Source organism: Lepidothrix coronata, unplaced genomic scaffold (genome assembly GCF_001604755.1).
Source record: "Lepidothrix coronata isolate B3197 unplaced genomic scaffold, Lepidothrix_coronata-1.0 Scaffold31, whole genome shotgun sequence".
Classification (NCBI taxonomy): Eukaryota; Metazoa; Chordata; class Aves; order Passeriformes; family Pipridae; genus Lepidothrix; species Lepidothrix coronata.
The window spans coordinates 8,814,546-8,838,321 of NW_016690211.1; the positions used below are offsets into that span (position 1 = coordinate 8,814,546).

General features: G+C 34.9%; 1 protein-coding gene across 1 annotated transcript in view; it reads left to right on the plus strand.

Annotated features, from left to right (window-relative positions):
- The window catches only part of CWC27 (CWC27 spliceosome associated protein homolog), a 125,616-nt gene that overhangs the window by 92,123 nt on the left and 9,717 nt on the right, over positions 1 to 23,776 (plus strand). The window contains exons 12-14 of the mRNA XM_017811215.1: positions 5,429 to 5,526; positions 14,563 to 14,672; positions 17,412 to 17,515. Coding sequence (XP_017666704.1) covers positions 5,429 to 5,526; positions 14,563 to 14,672; positions 17,412 to 17,515 — 312 coding nt within the window. The remainder of the gene's footprint in view (positions 1 to 5,428; positions 5,527 to 14,562; positions 14,673 to 17,411; positions 17,516 to 23,776) is intronic.

Consider the following 23,776-nt stretch of genomic DNA (forward strand, 5'->3'; position numbering starts at 1 on the left):
GAATGGCATGTTCACAAGTACGCCAAGAGGCAAAAGGGGGAATATCAGAAGAGACTTCAAAACTGACATTGTAGAGTAGACATCTACGTTGATTCTTCCAGACATTCTGCAAATCAGTTAGTTGTGCAAAGACAACCTTTCATATTGTTTCTTTTTATTGTTGGAGTTCTCTACTTGAAAATAGTATTTATATTTGAACTTGGAATTGGAATTCTTAAATAAAATATGTGCATTTTTCAAGAGTATCTAGCAGAAACAAAAAGCTGTCATTTGAATAAGGATTATTCATCATTGTCCCTGATATTATTAAGGGACAATGATGAATAATTGTCCCTTAATAATATCAGTTCTATAATTACCTTTCCATATATATCATGGGTGCTAATGATATAATAGACATTGAAAATTATCATTAATAGATGTAATAAAGAGAGCATGAAATATGCTTTTAATGGAATTAGTACATTTGGGGAAAGAAATGTGACTGCCTGTTACAGGAGGGAATTGAATCCAGAACTTCTTTCCAAGCTATTACCTTACATTATGAATTCATAATATTGCGCTACAGCTTGGTTTTTATTTGGTTTATCTAAACTGAATTAAAATCATCTATTCGTCTATGAAATTAACATGAGCAGTGTTAAAGTACGTCAATATTAATTTTATTTTATTAATATGTTGAAGGATGCTGCTCATGTGACAGTCTTGACATAGCTTTATATTTTATAACATTGGAAAATTAGTTTCAAAATTAAAAAGACTATTTTGGGTTGTTTTCCTTGTTCTGATGTGCTTACTTGGAACAGCACTTTCTAAGTGATGTTACCATTTAAGGGTAACCAGTTAGTAATTTTATGTTGATGATACTAAATGAGAAGACAGCAAAAGCAAATGGAAGGAAATTGCCTTTAAAAAATGTAAGCAATGTAACTATAATACCATAAAAAGAGGAAGGGATATAACATAGTATGCCATCAAAAATAATAATCTAATAATTTAATGATTATTGCAGAAAACAACACTTACCTGAATTAATTCTTGCTTCAACTACAACCTACCTTTATAAAAAAATCCAGATGCAGTGATGCAGAATATACCATGATCTTGCAGTTGTTCAGTCTCCTAACAGTTACTCTGTTAAAAATTTACATTTATTTGAGTGAATCCTCTGACTGTGAGGCTATCTGTATTGTTTTGCCACCACCTAAATACTTAGGTTTTGAAAGAATGTGGCCTTGTTTAATATTGTTTGTACCAGCATCAGTAAATGAGTGTGTGCTAGGGTAACCTCAAGGAGTTTGGACCTCTCCAGGGGTTTAGGTGGAGTTTAGAGGGGGAATAGTGAATACTCTGAATTGTAGTGAAGTTTAGACTGGAGTTGGGGTAAATTTGGAAATGCATAGAAAGCAAAGTTTTCTGGCATTTTGTGATTAACATATAGGCATCAAGTGAATTTTAGCATCTAATGAACTTTGTCTTCACTGGATGGGGAATATCTAAATTACAGTTTGAATATATGCAACAATTTTTCCCTAAATCACAGTCGAATAAGATATTGTGTCTGTATATAATAAATATATTATTTGTTGCAGATTTGGTATGCTTAAATAAATACAGCTGTTTATGATTTGTATACATGTATGCAGGAGCATACAAATACAAAGAGACTTATTTATGTATATAAAGAAGGAGCAGTTTTGAGCTTTTGCATAGCAAAGCAAGTATGATCATATGGTGACTTACCTCAAAGTCAGAGTTACTGTTTATTTCTGTAATCAATTCTCTTTTCTTTTGCCAAAGTGAAGTGAATAGAATATAAAACATCTCCTTTTTGAATTAAATTGCTTTGTCAGTTTAGAAGACTCTTAGTTGCTTTCAGAAAGACACCTTTAGTACGTGGCACTTAGAAACAATTGCATTCATTTAACTTAAAGTATTTGACTAAATTTCCAACTGATTTTATTCTTTATTAATTAAGTATTAGTTCCTGATCAAGAATACAAAGTAAAAAATATTAGAAAGCTGAAGCATGGAATATATGTCATTAAGAAAAGAACTGCAGAAGACCCCAATATTAAGATAAAAGTATATTGAAATATAAAGCTTTATTTCTGGTACAAATAAAACCTGACAGATGGAAGAGCTCCTTTAGTAAACAAGCACTACTAAGTGCGTTTTGCCAGCACTTTATTCAAGTCAAAAATCAACTGAGCTTGAATCAGTAAAATGGCTAAGGTACCAAAACTGTAACAACACTGTAACGAGTTTTTGGATCTACACTTTCTCACAGCTCATCAGCTGAGGGCACAGTGTAGCAATTGTGTGTGTGCTCACTTATGAGTTAGACCCTTAGTGACAAATGAAGACAAGAGTTTTGTTATTAACCTTTAGTCTTGTGTGCAAGCCACTTCTTCCTATTGCATTTCAGAGGGATGGAATCTTGATCCGCCAAAGTCTGCTTTCAGTAGGAAGATTAAGGTCAAGCAGTCTTCATCAGATTGTGTGTGGAGTTTGTCTAGCCATATGCATATGTCTAGGTTCTTAGGGTATTCGAGCTTTGTATGACTTGTGACATTAATCTCTGAAACAGTCATAGGCTTGGAGTTAAGAAACTTTTGCAGTTTATGTATTGAAATAATTAATTAAAATAATCTTTTAACCTTGACATCATAGAAAATGGAGGAAGGTTTTTCAGACCAATACTTCCGTGTTGTCTGAGGCCTGCTTCACCATGAAGTACATAAAACTGCAAATAAGTCATGATGATACTTTTGCTGTGTTGGAGTTAAGAAAAGGTACTGTTCAGCCATTAGGTGCAAGCAAAATTGTTTTTTTATTCACTTTACTGCTGACTTAGAGATTACTAGTAAAATAGGTTCTGTCAGTCCTATCAAACTGTTCACAGCGCTATCAAACTAAGCCACTACTGAAACAGAAATTCAAATGGAATCCTAGATTTGATTTCACTGTAAATTTTCTACATAAAATCATTTTATTCTTCTGAGTAGAATCTGAAAATTCTGGACTTATGAACCATTTAGCTAGATCTTTTTCAGACTTCTGCAGAGGAAGGTTACACCTGCTCTGGAAGTACCTCTCTGTGTTGAGGGAGGGAGAGCAGCTCCCAGGTGGCAGGAAGTGTCAAGAGGAGGAAGAAGCAGGAAGCAAGAGGAAGAGGAGAGCCTTAAGTGTAGCAGTGGAACCGAGGAATCAGTGGGACAAGGATGGAGCAGAGAGAGCTAAGCCTTTGTAGCAACAGAAACTTTCCAAGGACAGCAGGCAACTACCTAATTGATTACAAACCAACAGCTATATTATATGAAACCTGAATGCAAATTTACAGCATGCAAAAGCCTGTGCCTCAAAGATGAAAGGGGCAGGTACAGGCTTGGTACTTGGTACAGACCCTTACTTGGACTCTACTCTGCCTTATCAGTTTGACATTTTCCTGTTTACCAAGTCAGGAGCCATTTCTACTTCTGTTCCAGTAAATTACTGTAGTAGGGCTTTCCTATCAGCCAGTGCTTATGGCTTCCTCTTAAGCATGAAGCGTTTTTGGACTGCCTTTCTTATCAACCTAAATTGGCAAAATGTGCCTAGGAATAAAAAGTTTCAGAAGTGTAGAGCCTATATAAAGAACCAAGTTCTTTATTTGCCTGGTACTGATCACAGAGGGGCTTGAAAAAACCATTTTGGAATTAGTCTTTCTAGGAATTAAGACCTTCTGTGTTCTGTACAAAAACCTGTTTCCATTGGGAAAAACAAGGAGGTGGGGAGCTGAATAGTTGTCATTAGCTAGTTCAGTGTTAATGCTGCAGTAGTGTTCGGATAACTAAGCATAAGAGTAAATGGGTCCCTGTTACAGGAAAACTGGTATGCTAGGCTCTGTTACTAAGTATCATTTGTAACTCCCTCTCACTGTGTTGCTATCACTGTCTGGCACTCTAAATATTTTAAACATACCACTTTTATTGGCATGTGTTGTTCCTACCATGCAACTTCCATAAGAAAATGTTGCAGTATACTAGATTTGTATTGTAATACAGCTTGCTTACCATACTATTCCCAATTTCTAGAAAAGCAGTCAAGTTACCTCGATTAAAAATGTCTCTTTATCTTCCCCTATGATTTTCTTCTTGGGATAGAAAAGTAGAACTGTAGTCTTAAGAAAAAGCTGTTAATGTAGCTTAGTGTAGCTTCCGCCATTCTGTTGAAAATGAAGACCTACTGCTGTGGTTTTGACTGTTTGAATAAATTTACAGTGACAGTCTTCTTTTGCTAGTGCTTTTCACAGACTCTGTATCTGTGCGTACATACAAATGAAAATGAAATGAAAGAGGGGTCATCACCCCCCAGTTGCAAGTCTTTCCTTAAAAAAGGCTGTTATGTTGTAAATATTACAGATGAGAATTGAGGTACATAAACCAACTGCAGGGACGTGTTTGCATGTCATGTTCCTGCATTGTAATAATTTCTACTGTTCACTGACTGTGGTGAATACTAAATCAACCAGACCTTAATTGAAAATAAATTTTTTTTAAAAAGTGCAAAATATATATTCTAACACCAGAAAATTTGAAGCAGTTATCAATTCTTTTACATAGGATAACCATTAGATGGGCACAAATAGGTATGAGCTGAAATTCAGTTTAAATTGAATTTCCAGAAGAGCTTTTGTTGCATTGAGGAAGGACAAGAAGTAGTTGCCTGGAGACATGGAGTCTCCATTTCTGGATGTTCAAAACCTTAACAGCCAGTGCTCTCAGCAAACTACTCTGTTTGGCCATGCTTTGAACAAGGAAGCTGGACTGGCTTATCTTGCAGAGATCCCTTACAATTTCATTTGATATTGGCACAGTGACTTGCAAATTTTATTTTCTTCTTTCTGGTGTTATCACTTGAGATTTTTGTAAAATTTGTAACATGAAATTAATTTGCATTTCTAGTAATATATGATTACATATATTTCATGTCTTTGTCACTTAACACTACATTGCTTCTCCAATCCAGGATTCTAAGATTTATTACTTCAGTAAACAGAGTTTTATAACATATGTAATATTTATTTGGCAATGCCTCTGTTTCAAATTCTCCTTGTGTGGTTCTCATGGTTAAATATTAAAATGTTTAAAGTAAATTTCAGATAGGGATTCCTCATTTTATTTTTCATTTCTTTGACATATTTCTTAATTTCTTATGGGGTCTTAAAATAAGACATCTGTTAATGTTCTTCTGTTGTCTCTTCTAATGAAAATATGAACTTTCTTAGCTCCTAATTGATTTTTAAGCTATGTTCTTAGCATTAGTGAGTCAATACCTTCCATTTGTTTATATCAAAGATCTAATGCCCATTATCTTTGATTCCATTTCTTCTGAGTGGCTGTACATTCTCAGAAGATTATATTCATATAAATATTTCTCTTTGCAGTGAGGAGCTACGGAAAGAAGTGCGACAGCTGAAACGTGAACTGCTGGAAGCAAAGCAGAAAAAAGAAGAAAGAGCTTTAAAACCCAAAGAGAAAGAAGGTAAGGGTTTCGTGTAGATCTCCAGTTAACATTGCAGTCTTAGAAGTTTTTTTAGTTTTGTGTTTTATGTGGATAAATGTGGGCATTCTGTTCTTGAAATGTAGATTCTTTTCTTTCCTTAAGAATAGTAGTAATGTAATGATGTCAGTATATAAGAATAATGTACAAGCAGCATTCATTCTTTCAAATGAGGTAGTATTTCTCCTTCCAAATGTCCTTTATTACATCTGTGCTGTGACTTCTGACTTGGAAAGTATTCTTGACATTCTGACTTGGAAGGGTGCTTAAATGCAGATGATTAACTTTGAACTCAAAGGTGCTGACTTCAAACTTTTATGTATTTTGGGACAGCAGTGGAACTCAAATTTAGAAAATCATTACCATATATTACCTAAACCTTAGCAAAATGGGATCTTCAGCTGCCCACTTCATTGTCAGGCAGATTTTATACTCTTTTTCTTTCTAAATGTGCGTAAATTGTTACATTTATGATAGTATGTAAGGTGCACATTTTAGTCCACGTGGATGTAACACCCTTTATTAGCTGAACTGAAGAAACAGAAGAGAGCGTTTTTTAAACACTCAAGTTGCGAGCTGTACATGAAATCTGGTACCAAATGTTACAAATTGGTGACTCTGAAAAAATTCTAGGAATCCTGCACAATCACTGGCAGGATAATGATTGGTGTCACTGGCCATTATAAAAAAAGAACTGCGAATAGAAGTACAGAGGAGGTAAAGAGTAGTCCTTATGAATATATATGATAAATTATCTTGAATAGTACCATATAAACCAGTTCTTACATTATTGCTTAAACCTTATCTACATTCCAGGTGGGTTAAGTTAGAGGACTTTGTAATTTAAAGAAAACCACCTTTACAGTGACACACTAAAGTAATACTTGGGCAATACTCATAGTTAGTACTATGGTCCAGTTTGCAAGGCTACCTCTTACTCAAGCAAAGCCCTTATATACTCAGGTTGCCGGGGGTTTTATACTTTCTTTGAAATAAATAGCGAGTAGGAGATAAACCTGTTGAAAATCTGTAGGTAATGGCTAATGCTGAAAATAATCTTGAATTATCTTGGTTTTCCTTTTCATTATAGGAAGGAGTCTGTTCCAGTACCTGTTGAGAAAGATAGATGGCAGGAAAGAACCTATTCAACTAGTTATTGGAGAACCTAACTAAAAATTCTAAAAATAAACATGTTCTAAAATTTAAGGCAAAATTAAAAAGACATTAAACGAGATGCAAGTGGTGAAGGATAAAATGATCGATAAAAATATAGTGAAAGCTGTTTCAAGTTTGTACTAGAAAACAAACTGAACATGAATTTTCTTCATGATATGGCTGTCACTTGTTACGAATTCTTGCTGCAAGATTCTTGCTACAAATGCCTTAACTGTAAAAGTGCAGTTGTATTATTGCACTCAGTTCTAAGTATTGTACCACCAAAAAAAGATAATGAACTCATGAAATGGATGAATTGGATAAAAATTAACAAAGCCACCCAAAACTAGCAGAAGACTATGCGAACTAATTTATTAGGAGATACTTGAAGATATGTGTAATTTATGTAGGGAGTGGGATGGAAGGGTGGAATCTTAACTATTTAAAGAGGTTAAGTGAAAGGAATGAAGCATGCCTTTACTATGAAACAGAATTTACAACTGAAGAATAATAGAATAGACTTTAGAAACAATTTATCTTGAATACAATGAACTCTAACAGCGGTAGAAGTTTTGTACCAAGTAATTAATTTTGCCCCTAAGTTAAAAGCATTTAGTATATCTCAATCATTTTGTATTTATTGGCCTGAATATTCTTCAATGCCGTAAAACTATCGACTATGGAGGAAGTCTGCTAAAAGTATAATAGTTTACCTATTCCACATTAGTTTACATATAAGAAACTGCATATATTTAAAACATACTGCTATCAGGAAATTAATGTGTATGTAGCAGGAGGTCTTTCCATTGTTCTCTGCCTGTACTCTTGGGCAATGTGGAATGGAGAGTGAGTTGTGTCATGCTGTATCAGGTGAGTCTGTGCAGATGGTGCAGACACTTGCAGTATGTCTGCCTATGCTTTTAGCTGGCTGCATTAGGAAAAAATGCTAGTTCAGAGGCTATGTAACCACATTATTATGATTCTGTGCTTGATTAAAAAACATTGTGTCTAAGCCAAGACTTGCAACCATAGTGGGAGAAATTCACTGAAGACTACAGAACTGTGAGAATAAGGCTTAGGTCATACTGGACTTGATGCAGGATTGAGTTTAATTCTGGAGGATTCTGATGAACTGGTGGCAGCGTGACACATCTATTTTAAGTTCACTGTCAGATCTGTGTTAGTATTGGCATCACATTTAGTATCACTTCCTCAAATTGTTCATGTGACATAGTATGCCTACCTAATATTTTTCTGTATTCAGAGATTAGAGTAATTAAGAAAGACTAAGGAGTGAAAATTTAAGTGTTTACATTGTTTCAAGAGGTCAGAGAAAAAAAATAAATCCCTCCATGTATGTTAGATTATAACCAGCCTTCCAATTTGTGAATAGTTATTATTGACTATGCCAGACTGCTGTCAACTTTAAATAAGATGTTTTTCTTTTATATGACATTTGCTGTAGTGATGCCAGAAATTACATCAAACACTACAATTTGAGTGCTGAATTACTTCAGCATTTTGAAGTACTTCGTCAAATATTTGAGAAAGATACACTTTTCAAAGTTCTGTAGTGTAAACCTGTGAATATACTTCAGTGAAATCTGCTTTAGACGAATAACGTCTGCTCAGTTGTTTTAACTATATGTTGGTTTAAAGTAGTAGGAGTATTTATGAAGTAATACTTTAGTTTTTCATGTTAGAATATTTTTGTAAATGGTCTGATATTCTGTGGATTATGAAATTGTCACACATGGAAAAACAGAAAAGCTACAAAATAGTCTGAGCAGAGAAACCTAACAACCAATGTAAAAACCAACATTCAAGTGTAAAAGTTCTACTGAGGCACGCAGTATTTTCTGGTTTGTGTTTAATGGTGATATGGTAAGCAAATGATTTAAGTGTTAAGAAAATTCTCAAAATCAAGTGAGGATGCCAATGTAAGATTATGTTTTATTTCTGTTTTATTATTACATTTGGTTACTGTCAGGAGCACTCAAAGATTTAAGCTCTGTCTTACACAGAAAAATGCCTTCTTGAAGTCTGAAACTTTTAACAAAATTTTGCACCCTTGGGAACATTGTGAACACAACAACTTTCAAATTTAGGTGGTTTGGGAACTTCACAGCATAAATGCATTAAGTATGAAGATTTTTTTTTTAGTTGATCCAGTATAGCTGCATTGTATCAAAGTATCCATCTTGGACATGTCACTTTTGCAAAACTTTGTTTTCTTCTACTATTTGCAATTTTTTTTCTTTCAATTTCATTAAATAATACTGAGCATTCCCTATTCAGTTTCTTCCTTGCTAAAGTGAATGCTTTTTTCCTCATGTCTCTCTGTCTGCAGAAGAGAACAAAATCTCACTGTAAGCCTGCTTTGATTTTAGTAGTAATCTTAAGCATGTACTCAAAATCTGCTGACATTCAAAAATTAACTGCATTTTAGACTAGGACTGTGTACATAAAAGCTACCAAAGTTCAGAAAATATTTTCTAGAAACTTGCAGTTCATACTATTTTACAGATCTACTGTGCTCTTTCCAATAAGTGTTTTGAAGCTCTAGGAATTACTTCTAAGGTTTTATTATTTATGTTGGCTAAATGAACTAGTAAGTTTGTTCTAGAACTATTACTTTTTCACTGTAGAAAACTGAAAATCCAGTAATCAGTCCAACCCTGGAAGCTCATTCTGTAAGCCAATCTATTCAGTTGTTCACAGTTGCTAAATATTTCCTGACTCTTACCTTACTTCTTGGCAAACTGTGTCTCTTCAGAATCAGCCAGAGCTATAGCAACAGTAACTGAACATTTCTTGAAGGTGCAAAGAAAACCACAAGTAGAACTAGTTCTGAACAAAAATATATGGGAGAGTATGTTATAAATTCTTTCAAGCATAAAATTATATTGTATAGTCATATACATAGTATATAAAGCTGTAAGAAAATTTTTTCCTGATATCTAGAAGTGTGTTATTGTCTTGACTATTAATTATAGAAAGTGGTTTTAAGTTCTCCATTTGTCACTTCTGATAGGAATTCCATTTTAATTCCTGAAATATTAAAGGATATCAGAATTTCTTGTGTAATTCATAAGGGATTTGTTTGGTTTGGAACAAACACAGCTTCTGTTTTCAAGATTTCAGTCTCATGAAGATTTTTTATGTCAGTACTACGTACCTCCATAATTCCAGAAGAATGCAATATAAACTGAATACTGATGAGCTGAAAGTGGAATATAATGCACAAATACAGGAATCTGGTTTAGGCCTCTTATTTTAATTCACTGAAACCTTCATCATAACTTCTGCCACTCCAAACAAGGAGTTTTTAAGGTTTTTACAGGTTTTTGTTTTTTCCCTTTGGTATTTAATTTAGCTATGCCATGCATTTCTTGAAATTTCTGTCCAATAGGTCTTTTATCATATGAAATGTGTCATCAAAGTTGCTAAAAAATACATTTGAGATACTGAAGAAAATTTATGGGTCCATCACACTTAAAACATACACAAACCTTGCTAAATAAACTGGGATGCCTTTCATTATAGATATCTTTGTACACTCTTATTATCTTACCTTGGTTCTGCATGAACGCATGATTACATATGCAAAGTGCATTACAAAAGTTAATGGGATTATTTTTGTGCAGTCCAGCATATAAGGAATGTTTTGTAATGTAAGGTCTGTGTAAAAATCTTCATGCTTTCTTTTCATCAGGAAAAAACATAAACGAAAATTCTTTCACTGGTCATTGTCAGCACTATAGGCTCTTACTCTTCTCCTAGTGACATTAAACCTTCAAAATCAGCATGTATTTTTCTCTGTGACAGTATGTATTGTTTCTACCCTTCAGAACATTAGTCTGTTTCTGATAATACTTTCAGCAAACCAAACTCCTTCTTTTTCCAACAAATGTTTTAGAAGCAGCTTCATTATCTCTTTCTTAAAAAGGAAAAAAAAATGTAGATTTGATAACAGATTCTAATTACAAGTAATTTTGGTTTGTCAAAAAAAGGTTTGTGCTGTGGAAAATTTTATGCACACTGTCATACATTTGTGTACAATTGTACCTTATCTGTGACACAGTTGGTGGACTTGCTAAGGCAATGATAGAAATGGATCCCCACCTGCAATGATAAAAATGGATCTCAGTCATTGAGGGCAATATGTGTATGAGCATAAGCAGTGATTATGCTTTTCAGGCAACTGAACTGGAATTCATATTTCTTGGTTTCTATAAGGTGGAAGATAAAATTGCAGTTTCCAAAATAGAACCTATCTGATGCAACTTCCGTTGAGTGTTTGTTATGCTGTTAAATTTAGCAGGTGCCTTAGGCATTAGGTTAAAACTATCAAGCTTTCTTTTCTGCTTCACTTCATATTAGGGATTGATCCATCCCTAAACCATCCCTAAACATCATTTCAGTTCAATGCCTTTGGATCAAGTTCTGTCTTTGTTATATTTCTGCAGTTTTGTAGTTATAGACTGACATAATTTGAACTGTTCCTAATTTAAGTGAGGGCAAAATAAGCTCTTCTGTATTTTTTTTTTAAAATCAGTCTCTTCCTTTCTGGTTTAAAGACCTCAGAATCTCCTCCTTAGTTTCAGGCTATCATTGTAAACCATCTCCTAAAACCAAAGTCTTATGTTAGATTACACCATTGGGTTTGCATGTGTTCCTCCCTAAAGGAATAATTTCAGGATAGAAGAATCTATCTGAAAGAAAATAAATTACTTAAATGATAAAGTCTTTGTCACAGTAAGATGAGGAGTCTCTTGGTAGTAACTCAAGCTAGCTGAGATAAATATTAATAGACTTACAAATTCTGTTGAAAGTAGGATGAAATGTATTTTCGATAAGGAAGGTTATCTTTTTCTTTTTTTCTTTTTCCTCACCTTCCTTACTGATAGAATGTACACAGCAACTTGTTCAAACTAAAGGAGAGATTACACTGTGATGAAATGCTTCAGGGCACAAGTGTGCAAAATCCCTGTAACTTAAACTGTCATCTTCTGCATCTTGCAATACCTAAATTTAATTTAATTGTTATTTCACTTCTGTGTATCCATATCATGTTTTGTTAATTTTTGTCCAAAAAATCCTTTTTGGTTAAGGAGATTATTACCAAAGTCATGATCATTATACTTTTGCTGAATCAGCAAACTGGACCTAAATTTGTCAAGCTTCATATGACTGTCGAGTCCATCATACATTGGTGTAGTTTCTCTTTTTTTAACTCTACTGCAAAAGATTTGGAGGGGATCTGGGAAGCCGACTGGGAGATAAGTAGTAGGCAGCAATCTGTTTTTACATTTAAAAAGGGTTCTTCCCATTAACAAGAGTCTCCTCTGGACATTTTCTTTTGCTTGCTAATTACCACAGTTCATTCAGACACAAAATAATTTTTTTTCAACACAAACTTTTTATGCCTGTCAAAAATTGAATATATAATTTATATTAAAAAGTACACTGTGGTTTTGAAATTATTGGAGTTTTCAAGTTTTAAAATGTGTAAGAAACCCATTGACTTAGGGGCTTTTGAAAATCCTTCTTGTATAATTGCTTGCTTTTGATATGGAGTAATAGGTTGTAAGACCTCATGGAGAAATACAATGTCTTTAAGCCATTTTAATGAAAGATGCAGAAATATGATGCATACAAGTGCATGGTTCTTTTGATTGACTCATGCTGAAGTTAGTTCAAGTGGATCTGATTATCTTTTGTCTGTCTTATGAAAAGGCTTTCCTAGGAGACAGAGAGAATGAAGTTGAGGATTAGAAAAACTCTTGACAAGCAAAGACCGAAGAAACAATAATCTCAAGAGAAGGCTTTAACTGAAATTTTAATTATTTGTATTAACACGCGTATGAGTGGGATAAAAATACACAAACACACAACTGCAGAGGAATTTCACCCTTTTTGTATGAGAATTGTATTTGAGCTGCACTAGAGTAAATCTTAGTCAAAAGACCTATATGACTAGGGATCCCATTTTCTTAAATTCAGCATATGTATATCAAAGTGTGGATTGCAGGTTTAAATATTTGTAGCCATTTTCATGCATATTCAAGAACACTCTTCTCAGTTCTTTTGATTGTCATAGGTGGGCAATTCTATTAATCGTAGGGTACTGTTATTCCCTTCAAAGCACCCCTTTTCGTAAATGTCACCTGAAAGGTTGTTTTCTATAAAGAAGCAGATGGTTTTGTAGTTCAAATTAATTATCTAGAGGCTAAATGTTAGTAAAACAAGACAGTATGTTGTTTCCACACAGTCAACAAGTATGGATACATGCATTTATGCAAAATAAGTGTATTGTCTTCACAAGGGGTTGGTCTTAAATTAAGAATGGGATTTTTTTATTAGTAGAAGAGATTGACTAATAGGGGAAAAGATGGAGCTGAACCACTATGATTGATAGTTTTACCCTGTACTTCTGTTCTTCTCAGTTCATCTGATATAATGCTGCATGAAATTTTATGGCAGATTTGATTTCATTCATCCAGCTGTTTAATCATCCCTAAATGTGTGTTTATATGCATTTATCTATTTTGGTCATTCTAGAAGATGGCTTTTTCTTTCTTGCTGGTACCTGTAATCCACTGTTCTTCATTATACGCAAAGTATCAACTGGAAAACAGCAGATAAACCAACCGTGAATTGTATTCTGTATGTTTCATTTTTTTCTGACACCTTTTAAATATGATGTAACAAGGTTTAAATGCTGTTTAAATGCAACATAGAAATTAGGATAAAAAGGAAATAATATACTTGCAGAAATATAAAAATATTTTAAATATAGATACATCATTACAAATTTATTTCCTTTTATTATGAAGTGCCATGTTCATAAACTTCATAGACTACCTCAGTCGAGAGAGAAAATTAGTTTGGGATCAGGAGCTTTTTCTGTATAGCGGTAAGCAATCATCTAAAAAAAACCTGATGCCAAGTTCGATTTAGATTTGCAGTGCATCAGGCTGCATATCCTGAAATTTGTTGAAACAATTTCTCTAAAAATGTTTTCTATTCATCATTTGTAGTGGACATCTGGAGGCTTTATTCTTCTGCTCCTTATCAGGAATAACACTTCTGTAAATACATGTACATAATGTTCAAGAATACTAAATGAATATGTGAAATGTCCTGATGCTATTCAAGGGGAAGAAAATGTGAAAGGATGGTGTTGTTCATTTTCCCAATTCAGTTTTTGTCCCGCTAAATTATTATTTTGTCATGGCAGTGAATATTCTGCAAGAGAAGACAATGTTAAAAAAAAGACAAAAGAGAGTAGCTGTTGACTAGTCTAGATATTAATTTGTTACTAATGGGGTTTTTTTTCTGACTGACAAAATGGACTCTGTTTAAAGTTTAAATGTTACTGGGGTTTTTTCCCTTTTACAAGATCAAGGTTTTGGTTTGTGACTACTTCAGCCTACAAAACAGGAAAACTGTGAATTTTTCTATAGGCTATATTTGTCTACTGTGTAACAAATAGTCACAAAATATTAGTACATATAACAGTTCATCTGCTCCAAGAAAGATCTTCAGAAATGAAGGTCAGCTTGTTAAAGGAATTTCAGCAGTTTTCATCAGAGATTTTATTTCTGTTATCCTGCTTTCCCTGGCTCCATAGTAAAATAAAATTGAAACAAAAATTTCTTTACTTGTCTGCCCAGTACAGTGTTGTGTTTTTCATTTCAGCAAGTAGCAAATCATTCTGCTGCTGAGAAAGCAATACAACTGAAGTGTTTTATGGAAGTGTTTTTCTTGGTGTTTCAGAAGTCAAAAATTATCTCCAAAAAGGTACTAAATCATTAAACCAATTTTAATTTGTTTAACCAAATATGTTTCCTTATTCAGAGGAGGAACCTGCTCCAAACAGTGTTGTTGAAGAATACCTTCAGGAGAAGAGAAAATATGAAGACAAGCGAAAGCAGCAGCCAAAGAAAGGAGTTTCTCGTGAAGATCAGGTAATAGTTTGATAGCCTGGGCAAAAAAAATACAGAGAAAGTTCTGAATATGTTTATCTCTTCATTTGTGTAAAAATTAAGTTTTAAAATCTGTTTTTAATTTACCTTTCTAACAATCTTTTTATTTGTAAAATTAAATATTTTAATTACCCAAGTAGAAAGATAAGTGAAGTGTCAATGTGTATTTGAAGCTGCTCCCAGTTTAGTCACTAAAATCTTCCAAAAGGAAATGCTAGCCATGAAGTGGTATCCTTGATTACATTTGTGAGAATTTGCATTTCTACACAGTGCTTTCCTTGGCTCTGCAACTTGCCATAAGATAACACTGAGACAGAAGTTTGCATACTTGGCATCTCTTCTAGTTGGGGTTTTTAACATTTTAAATTATGTTTTAAAGAGTACTCCTTGGTGTCATGCAATGAACTGGAATAGTTCATTAGTCTACTGTAAGAGGAGAATGCTTTATGAAATATAATGAAAATTATGTTTAAAAATTAGTTAGGATTTCTGTAGACTTTAGTATGCAAATATGAGCAATGTAAAGTTTGCTTTACAAAAACATTTTTTTTTTCTGAGATAAGAAAGTTTGAAAGTATTAAATGTATGAAACTGCCTATGAAGTGGAAATTTCCTTCAACTTAAAATCTATGCAGCACATCAAATACTTTGGTTTGTAAGTGCATGTCAGTTTAGCTACAAAGATGTTCCTATTCAAATGTTGAATCGAGAAGAGATTCAAAATTGAGGCTTAGTAACTTCAAAGCGGTGTTTGGCAAAACTTGATACATGCAGCAAGCTGATTTAGCTCTAAACTAAGTAGTTTATGGAAACTTTGTACATTCAAAATCCTATTGTCTTTAATCAAAGAATGGCGAAGCTCTGTTGGCAGTGTGGATCAAGGGATATAAAACCATGTCTAATGAATTTATATCAGCCCTGTCCTGATCATCACAGGAAAATGAGATGACAGGGATGTATATTTTAATAGATCTTAATTTTTATTTACATAACCCTACTGGAAACTATTCAACAATAATTAATCAAGTTTATCATCATCTGCTTCACTTGTGGGGTGCCTCTTCTAGTCTTTTGCCCCTTGTAATTGATCCTACAGGACAATACCATTTTCCATCTTCTATGCAACAGTTAAGGAAGAGGGGGAAGGGTATGTTTTCTTAAATTGCTAGATATTAGAAGTCCGAGCCTTCTAATTCTACAAGGGTCGAGTTATAACGTTATTTGATCCACACTGTAGCATCTAGTCACTCACTACAAAAATGACTACTAAGATTTCAAAATCATTTCTGTCACCTTCTCTATTCAAAGGAATGCTGACATCAGAGAAAATTAGACAAGACAAAAGGAATGTGGCTTTTGTTGGTTACAATTTCATGTTAAAAGGATTAGTTTCTTTTCTCCTGGTGGCTTAGGCAGAGATTTGCTGTCTCAGGTGTTGCAAGTGCAGTGTTTGTTTGCAATAGTATGGAAAGCTATAGAACTAGAATGATTTGCAAGCCCAAATATCTTCAAAACTTTCCTCTCTTCCATCTTAAACAGAAGATTAGACAGAAAATAAAGAAAATAAATGCAAAAAATCCCTCAAATCTGTATTTGGCAGTGCTAAAATATGTTTTTGAAAGAATTCAAAACCCAGGAAACTCTTCAAGTTAAGATTGCTCCCAGAAGGAAATTTGATTCCAGTGAACACTTCTGGTATTTCCTATTTCTGTTTTCTATTCTCGTTTAGTTTTTATTCTTTTAAATTTGAAAAACTTGACCAAACAAAACTACACAGCCATAGAGGTGTTTTAAAACATAGGTTGCCAACCTATCACCTACAAATCAAATGTAGCCTGCCACATAAATTCAGCACTTATTCCCTGATGCTGTTGTTTCCAGGAATGTCTCAGATATCAGCAAAAGATAAGCTATGGGGTATACAAATTATTCGTATGCTCTGCCCTTTTTTTGAAGAGCCCTCCTCTCCCATTGCAAGGCTCAGGCATACAGTTCTTGTATGATCAAAATCTCATTTCAGATGATCAGAAACAAGAGCTGTGGTATGATCTTCAGGTGTCATCTGAGATTTGATGACATCATTGTAACTGAAAGACTGGGCAGTATCAGCTTGAGAATAAAATAGCAAATTTAAATCAGTATGAGCTTTATGTATGCTGCATAAGGACCTGTATCTGCTGAATTGGTTAAGGTGGTTCATTTTATTTGAGTTAAAAACTTTGAATTGTTTCAATGTCCATACATGATTTAAAATACCAATGTAAAGTGTGTAAATATCAAGTAAACTGGGTCTTCAAAGCTGTAATTTATACAACTGATTGCTTTACAAGAGGATAGAGCAGGTTCAGACAGTAAAATTCATTGTCAGCAGTGTTAATCAGCTGTTTTATTCTGTAAATAGACACAAGTTTTTGTTCTTTAAATAGGCATTTTCAATTCACTGAATGGCCAGAGAAGTGCTCTTTCATACCTGATGGGCCCACACCCTGCTTGCTCTTGATGCCTCAGCATTGTTTGCCCACTCACATCATGAGTGCTCTCCAGGCAATCTTGTTCCCATGTCCCCCACCGCCTCTCACTGTCTCACTTGCCTTTCTAAAGTGTTTCTTTTGAATTTATAGGAAAGATCACTTTTCCATTTTATTGTACTATTTCTCAAAATAATAAAGATGTTGTATAGAACAATATACAACTTCTCTAAAACCATGTGTTTAATTTCAGACACTGGCACTATTGGACCGATTTAAATCAAAATTATCCCAGGCAATTGAAGAAACTCCTGAAAATGAGCTTTCTGAACCTGATGTGGATAATGACGAAGGATGGTGAGATTTTTTGATTTGGCTTTCTGTGTTTGCCAATGAAAATCCTACTGCATTAACATAGTCTCACTGGTAAGCATAAATTTGAGTAGCAGAAAAGACCAAATACAAAGATAACTGCTGCATCGGGAGTTGGCTAAAATTGGTTGGTTTAGCATTCTGAAAATAAGGTGCGAGAATAGAAGACATATAGCTTTTTCTTCTAGAACTCTGTGTTAAGGCTGATAAGTATTTTTAAATGATGGATGAGATGAACTGGCTCATCTGAAGTATGGGGTGACCCCAAGGAGGTGGAGTAGCACTGAAATCAGTAAAGCACTGCAGAAGTTATTACCTCAAACTTCCCAATCAAGGAAGCAACTTTTGTACCCTGTTGTCTCATGTTCATCTTTCATCCAAACCACCCACCTTAGGTAAGCAAGGGGATAAAAATCACTGTGATTTGAAGTGTGATCCTGAAGTCCTAGGCTGCAAGCTGTTAGATCCTTACAAAAAATATCTGTGCAAATTGACTGGTAAAAAGAAAAAAAAATCATAACAAAAATGTTTTGTAAGGATAGGTCATTTCTATTTGTAAGGCAAACATTATAGCTGGTCCAACAAAATAGGCTATCTCTGCCTACAACTTTTTCCTTAGTTGTATGCATAAACCATCACAGCTACAGCAGAACTGCAGCTAAAATAGCAACTTTAACAAAGTTCTTGACAAGTGTTTTAAGACAACCAATATTTTTGTATCTCAGATGACTTAAAATTATTTGATTGTTTCTTCAAACTATGTTTTCTTCCTTCATTATGTCTTTTTCTATCTCAGACTCTTTGAGGATGAGGGAAAACATAGAATATAAATTTTGAGATCCTTGGATTTCACTGATATTTTGAGATTCTTCTGAGCTGCTTCTAAGTTCTCCAAGAATTTTAGATTAATTATTTCAGTTGGAAGGAACCTACAACAGTCATCTGGTCCAACTGCCTGGCCAACACAGGGCTGACCAAATTAAAACATTTTATTAAGGTCATTGTCCAAATGCCTCTTGAACATTGACACAATTCCCTCTGGGCCTTCCGCTTTGACATATCTGGTTTTCATATTAGTCTCTAAACAGATGACACTTCATTGCCACTGTGATGGATCTCAGCTAGATTTTGGGGAAGAGTCTTCTTGGCTAAGATTTTAAGCCAACAATGAGTGACTGAGTTCTGCCAGATAATCTCCATCTACGTCTGCAGCACTCTATACAGCCTTTGAGAAAGTGAAGAATGAAGTAATGATCTGACTCTTCCTTATTTGGACTGTAAGCAAATAAAGAACAACTAATGATCAAATAGTACTGAAGACATCTGACAAATCATTAAAAGAAAAGGATAAGCAATAGTTCTCAATATGGAGCCACAGGGAAAAAAATGCCTGGAAGAACTCAGATCAAGCATGTCTTTCTAAGGTACCCAGATGCTGTAAAAATGTGTCTGTCTACTAGTTTGCAGACATTTTTTTCTTACAAGTACCCTTTTTGTGAGCAGATACCATGTTTATTATGATACTTTGGAATTCTGTAGGGGAAATTAGATTTTGATTGCTGCAGACATATATATAATAATTCTCAAATAGCAATAGAGGTTACAATAGAATGTCTCAGCAAAGATTCTGGTATTTCACGTTAAAACTTAGTATTATGCATTTCTCTTCAGTCCTCTTCACAGATGTGTCCTTAGACAGCAAAATCTGGTAATAATTATCAAACACCATACACATTGTTTACAAGAGAGTCATATTTCTTCTTTTTTTCTTGCATGAAAAGTAGAATGCTTCTGAAAAGTGCCTAAATGTCTGCTATGTGCAGAACACTGCTGCTATTTATTTTCTTTAGGACTTAGACTGCTGTACACATATAGTTGCATGCATGTGACACCTGTTCAGGTTGTAGTGACTCTTCATGGTTCTGATGATGATATCCAGTAGTTACAGCTGTAGTCAAATCCAAATTTCAGTCCAGAATGTGTTGCAGTAACTGCAGATAATGAAACTAATGATGCAGATCCTGTGAACATGACAAAATATTTTCCATAGAGAGAATCCAGCAATCAGAGAAAAAATTTCTGATGCAATCAATTACATACAAAGATTGACTGCTTTAATTAATCCATGCAAAATCTCTTCAAATAGGATAAGAGTGATACTTAGTACTCTGAAACATCCTTCCATCAAGTAGTTCTGGGAGTTCTGAGTGCTTCTTTCAAAGTGTGAAATCTGAGACTAGATACAGCACTCAGCTAAGCATTTGTCAGTGTTGAGTGGAAGGATTATTTCATTTCTCATTGTTTCTTTCATGCCTGGTTTCCAATCCTTCCTAAACCACAAGTTCTTCCCTATTGAATGGTTGCCTGACCTAGCTCTGTCCTGTACCCGTGCTGTTGACTGCTCTTATTGGAATTCAGCCACTGCACTTTCCGAATTGTATCCTATTTTTCAGACTTCTACTCTTGTTTGTCAAAATCACATGAATTCTAAATACTCCAGTTCAAACCTTCATATTATACATTCTGTACAGTTCTATAATTGTATTCTTCTCCAGTAAAATCTTAAGTGGAAGTGAACTAACCAACCCTTACCACATTAAACTTTTCACTTTGACATTAGAACATGGCTATCTACTCCTAAAATAGGGCTCTCCATCTGAATTTTTACCAACCTTACATGCTTATGAAATGTAAGAGATATTTATCTACACTTTTCCAGATGGAATACTGGTCTTTTTGGAAGGAACAGATTCTCTGCTATAAAAGTCCACCTGTCATGTCCTTAACCAGAATTCTGGACTTTCTTATATTCTTCTCTTGCTGCTCTTTGAAAACAAATGGAGGCTTTCTGCAACTGCAAGATTTATTGACATACTGAAGTATATCTAGTGCTATGACAGCTTTTAAGTTGATGGAATTTTCTGTAGTAAAGAAGCCACCACCACTTTCCTTCTTGAAAGCTCACCTGCTTGCCAAGTCAATTCAGCATATATCTATGAAGGGTCCCAATTGCTTGTGGAATCTCACAGATAAAATGCACAAAAAGGTTCAGGAATCAACTCCAGTACTGTTCTTAAATTTAAAGCTTAATTGTCATTATCAAGTAACTGACAACTCAAAAGGATTAGCACTCCATACCTTTCATGTACATTGTACATGAAACCAGCCAAGTTTACAGTTCCTTATAAGACATGGATTGCAATCGGATATGTCTGTCTCGTATTGGCCTCATTAGCCACCAGCGTGCCTGTAATAAATGTGGATAGAACCTTCCTTAATCTTCGTTCACAAAGCCTAGCCATGATAAGACATGGAAGACACATAGGCTAGCAAATCATGATGGGATTTTTTTGTGGATTGATTGAAAAGATGTGTCTGCCCACTGATTCTTTTCTTGGGACTGGTACTCTTTAATATCTTTATCAATGACACAGACAGTGCAATCAAGTGCACCCTCAGCAAGTTTGCAGACAACATGAAGCTGAGCAGTGCAGTTCACCCCATAGAAGGACAGGATGCTATCTAGTGGGACCTGGACAAGCCTGAGAAGTAGGTCCATGTGGGAATCTCATGGAGTTCAACAAGTCCAAGTGTATAGTGCTGCACTTGGATTGGTGCAATCCCAAACACAAGTAGAGACTCTTCACCTAGACTGGGAGAAGAACTCACTGAAAGCAGCCCTGCTGAGAAGGACTTGGGGGTTCCTGTGAATGAAAAGCTGGACATGAGCGAACAGTGTGCACTTACAGCCCACAAAGCCAATGGTATCCTGAGCTGTATCTAAAGAAAAGTGGCTAGCAGGTTGAGGGAGGTGATTCTACTCTGATCTCGTGAGACCCCACATGGAGTACTGCATCCAGCTCTGGATTCCTCAGCACAGGAAGGATGTGGACCCTTTTGAGCTGGTCCAGAGAAGGAACACAAAAATGATTAGGAGAGTGGAATACCTCTTCTGTGAGGAAAGGCTGAGAGATTTGGGGTTGTTCAGGATGGAGAAGAAAAGGCTCTGGAGCAACCTTATTGTGGTAATTATTTAAGTAAATTAAAGGGGAATTAAAAATAAAAATAGGGAGAGTGACTTTTTACATGGGCAGATAGTGATAGGATGAGGTGGAATGATTTTAATTAAAAGAGGAGAGATTTAGATTACATGCTAGGAAAAAAATCTTTACTCAGAGGGTAGAGGCACTGGAACAGGTCACCCAGAGAGGTGGCAGGTGACCCATCCCTTGAAAGGTCAGGTTGGACGGGACTCTGAGCAACCTGATCTAGTTGAAGATGTTACTGCCCATGACATGGTGTTGGACTAGATGACCTTTAAAAGTCCTTTCCAACCCACGCCATATTATGATAAGAATATCGCACTGGGGCAGTATTCTGTTCCTGCTTGAAAAGTATTTCCATGGTGGTAATCTGATTTCTGAGAAGCATGGTTTTATGTTATTCCATGAACTTCCATGGACTTCATGGAAGATGCCCAATTCATTCTGCTGGACCTTCAGTATTCAGTATAGAAACTGAAATATTAGCATGTGAAAGCTGTTCTTACCAGATGAACATGATTATGTGAAGTGCATTTAAATTATTGTTGCCACCAGGGAATAAGCCAAAGTCTATATCATCCTCAGTAGAGGGATTTGGTCTGTTATTAATCCCATCAAGTCACACATCAGAGCTGCAAGTAGACCTCCAATTGATTTTAGGGTTTGTGTTACAGTGTAGCCCGGTAATTTTTCTTCATTCTGCACCTGGCTAGAAGTTTAGGATTTCTTTTTCAGCATTCAGATCTCATCACTGGCCTCTATCTGCTCTCAGGAAGGCACTCTGCAGCCATTTAGAATTTGGCTGTGGCTGCCAGCATCCTACATAGTTCATATAATTAATAGCACATGATGCCAGTGCCTCATAATTGAACTACTGCAGTGTTTCCTGGGTGAAATGTAAGGATGTGAAATACAAAGCTTCTTAATCTTTAGAAGAGATCAACTTCTTTCTTCCCTGTGGAGTGCTGTAACTAAGCGACAAATATAAATAAGTCACTTAAGTAATTTTGGAAGTATGTCTAGACTCTGAAACTTACTCTTTATTTGAAATAACATAAATCCATTCAGCTTTCAGGTATACTGTGGGACAAGAAGGAATGAGTAAAATGGGAATTCGGAATAAGGTGATGGTTTTTCATATAGTTTTTCAGTTTAAAATTCATATGGTTAGTTACCTTTGTTGAGTCTGAACTATTCTAAAAGTTGGCTAATTTGAGGTGTAGGGAAAACGGACATTTCTTTAAAAGCAAAGTGAATAAGTCAATGCCTGAAAATACCCTTCAACTTACAGTGAAAAGGTTGTTGTGAAAATTGTGTGACAGCAAAGATCTTCCATCTCAAACAAAAAGGCATTTCAAGTCTTGCTTAATGGATTGTTTCATGTGCATGTTGTGTAATTACTAATGTTATCAAGACCACTGTCCTCTAAGTTACTTGTGATAAACCTCAGTTAAGATAGTGAGGATTAAAACCTATTCAAATGAATTTACTGGCATTATTTACTGATACACACTGTTTAAAATCGTTGCCTCCATGAAATCTTTTAAAGATATCTTCTTCTTGGTCACAAAATATTATTTTGATTTGCACAGTGATGCTTTACATGGATCAGATCACCTTATTATAGCAGAAACTAAAGGGAAATGGTCTGGTTCTATTAATTTATTGTTTCTGTGAACAAAAATCTCACTGAAGTTCAATGATAAACATATAAAGTGCAGCCTGATTTATGTATGTCAGATACTCCAATCTGTTCCCAGTTCAGAATTTTTGAAAACTGCTGCTGAGGCCACTTAAATATTGTGGCAACATTGGGTGCTAATGCTAAGCTCTTTCTGCCAGGACATTAATTGCAATTTGAGTGTACAGTTTTTTACCCAGTTTGTAGAGATAGTTATATTTTTCTCCAGAACAAACAAAAAATAAATCTATATATTCAGTGAAGGTACTCTCTATCCTGCATCAATAGTTATGCTTTGTATCTTCTTGTAAAAATCTTTTGTTAATAATAAAAGGAAAAGTTCTCTCGGAATATTTAGGGTTGGTTTCAGTGAGAAATCTGGCACAGTTAGAAGTGGAAACACATAATATTTCACTTATTTTGTGTTCTCACAGTAAAAGGCTTTGTAATAGAGAGAGATTTAAGTCTAAAAAAAGGATCAAGGCACCACTCTTCAATTTGTGTTTTTGAGTATAGGCTAGA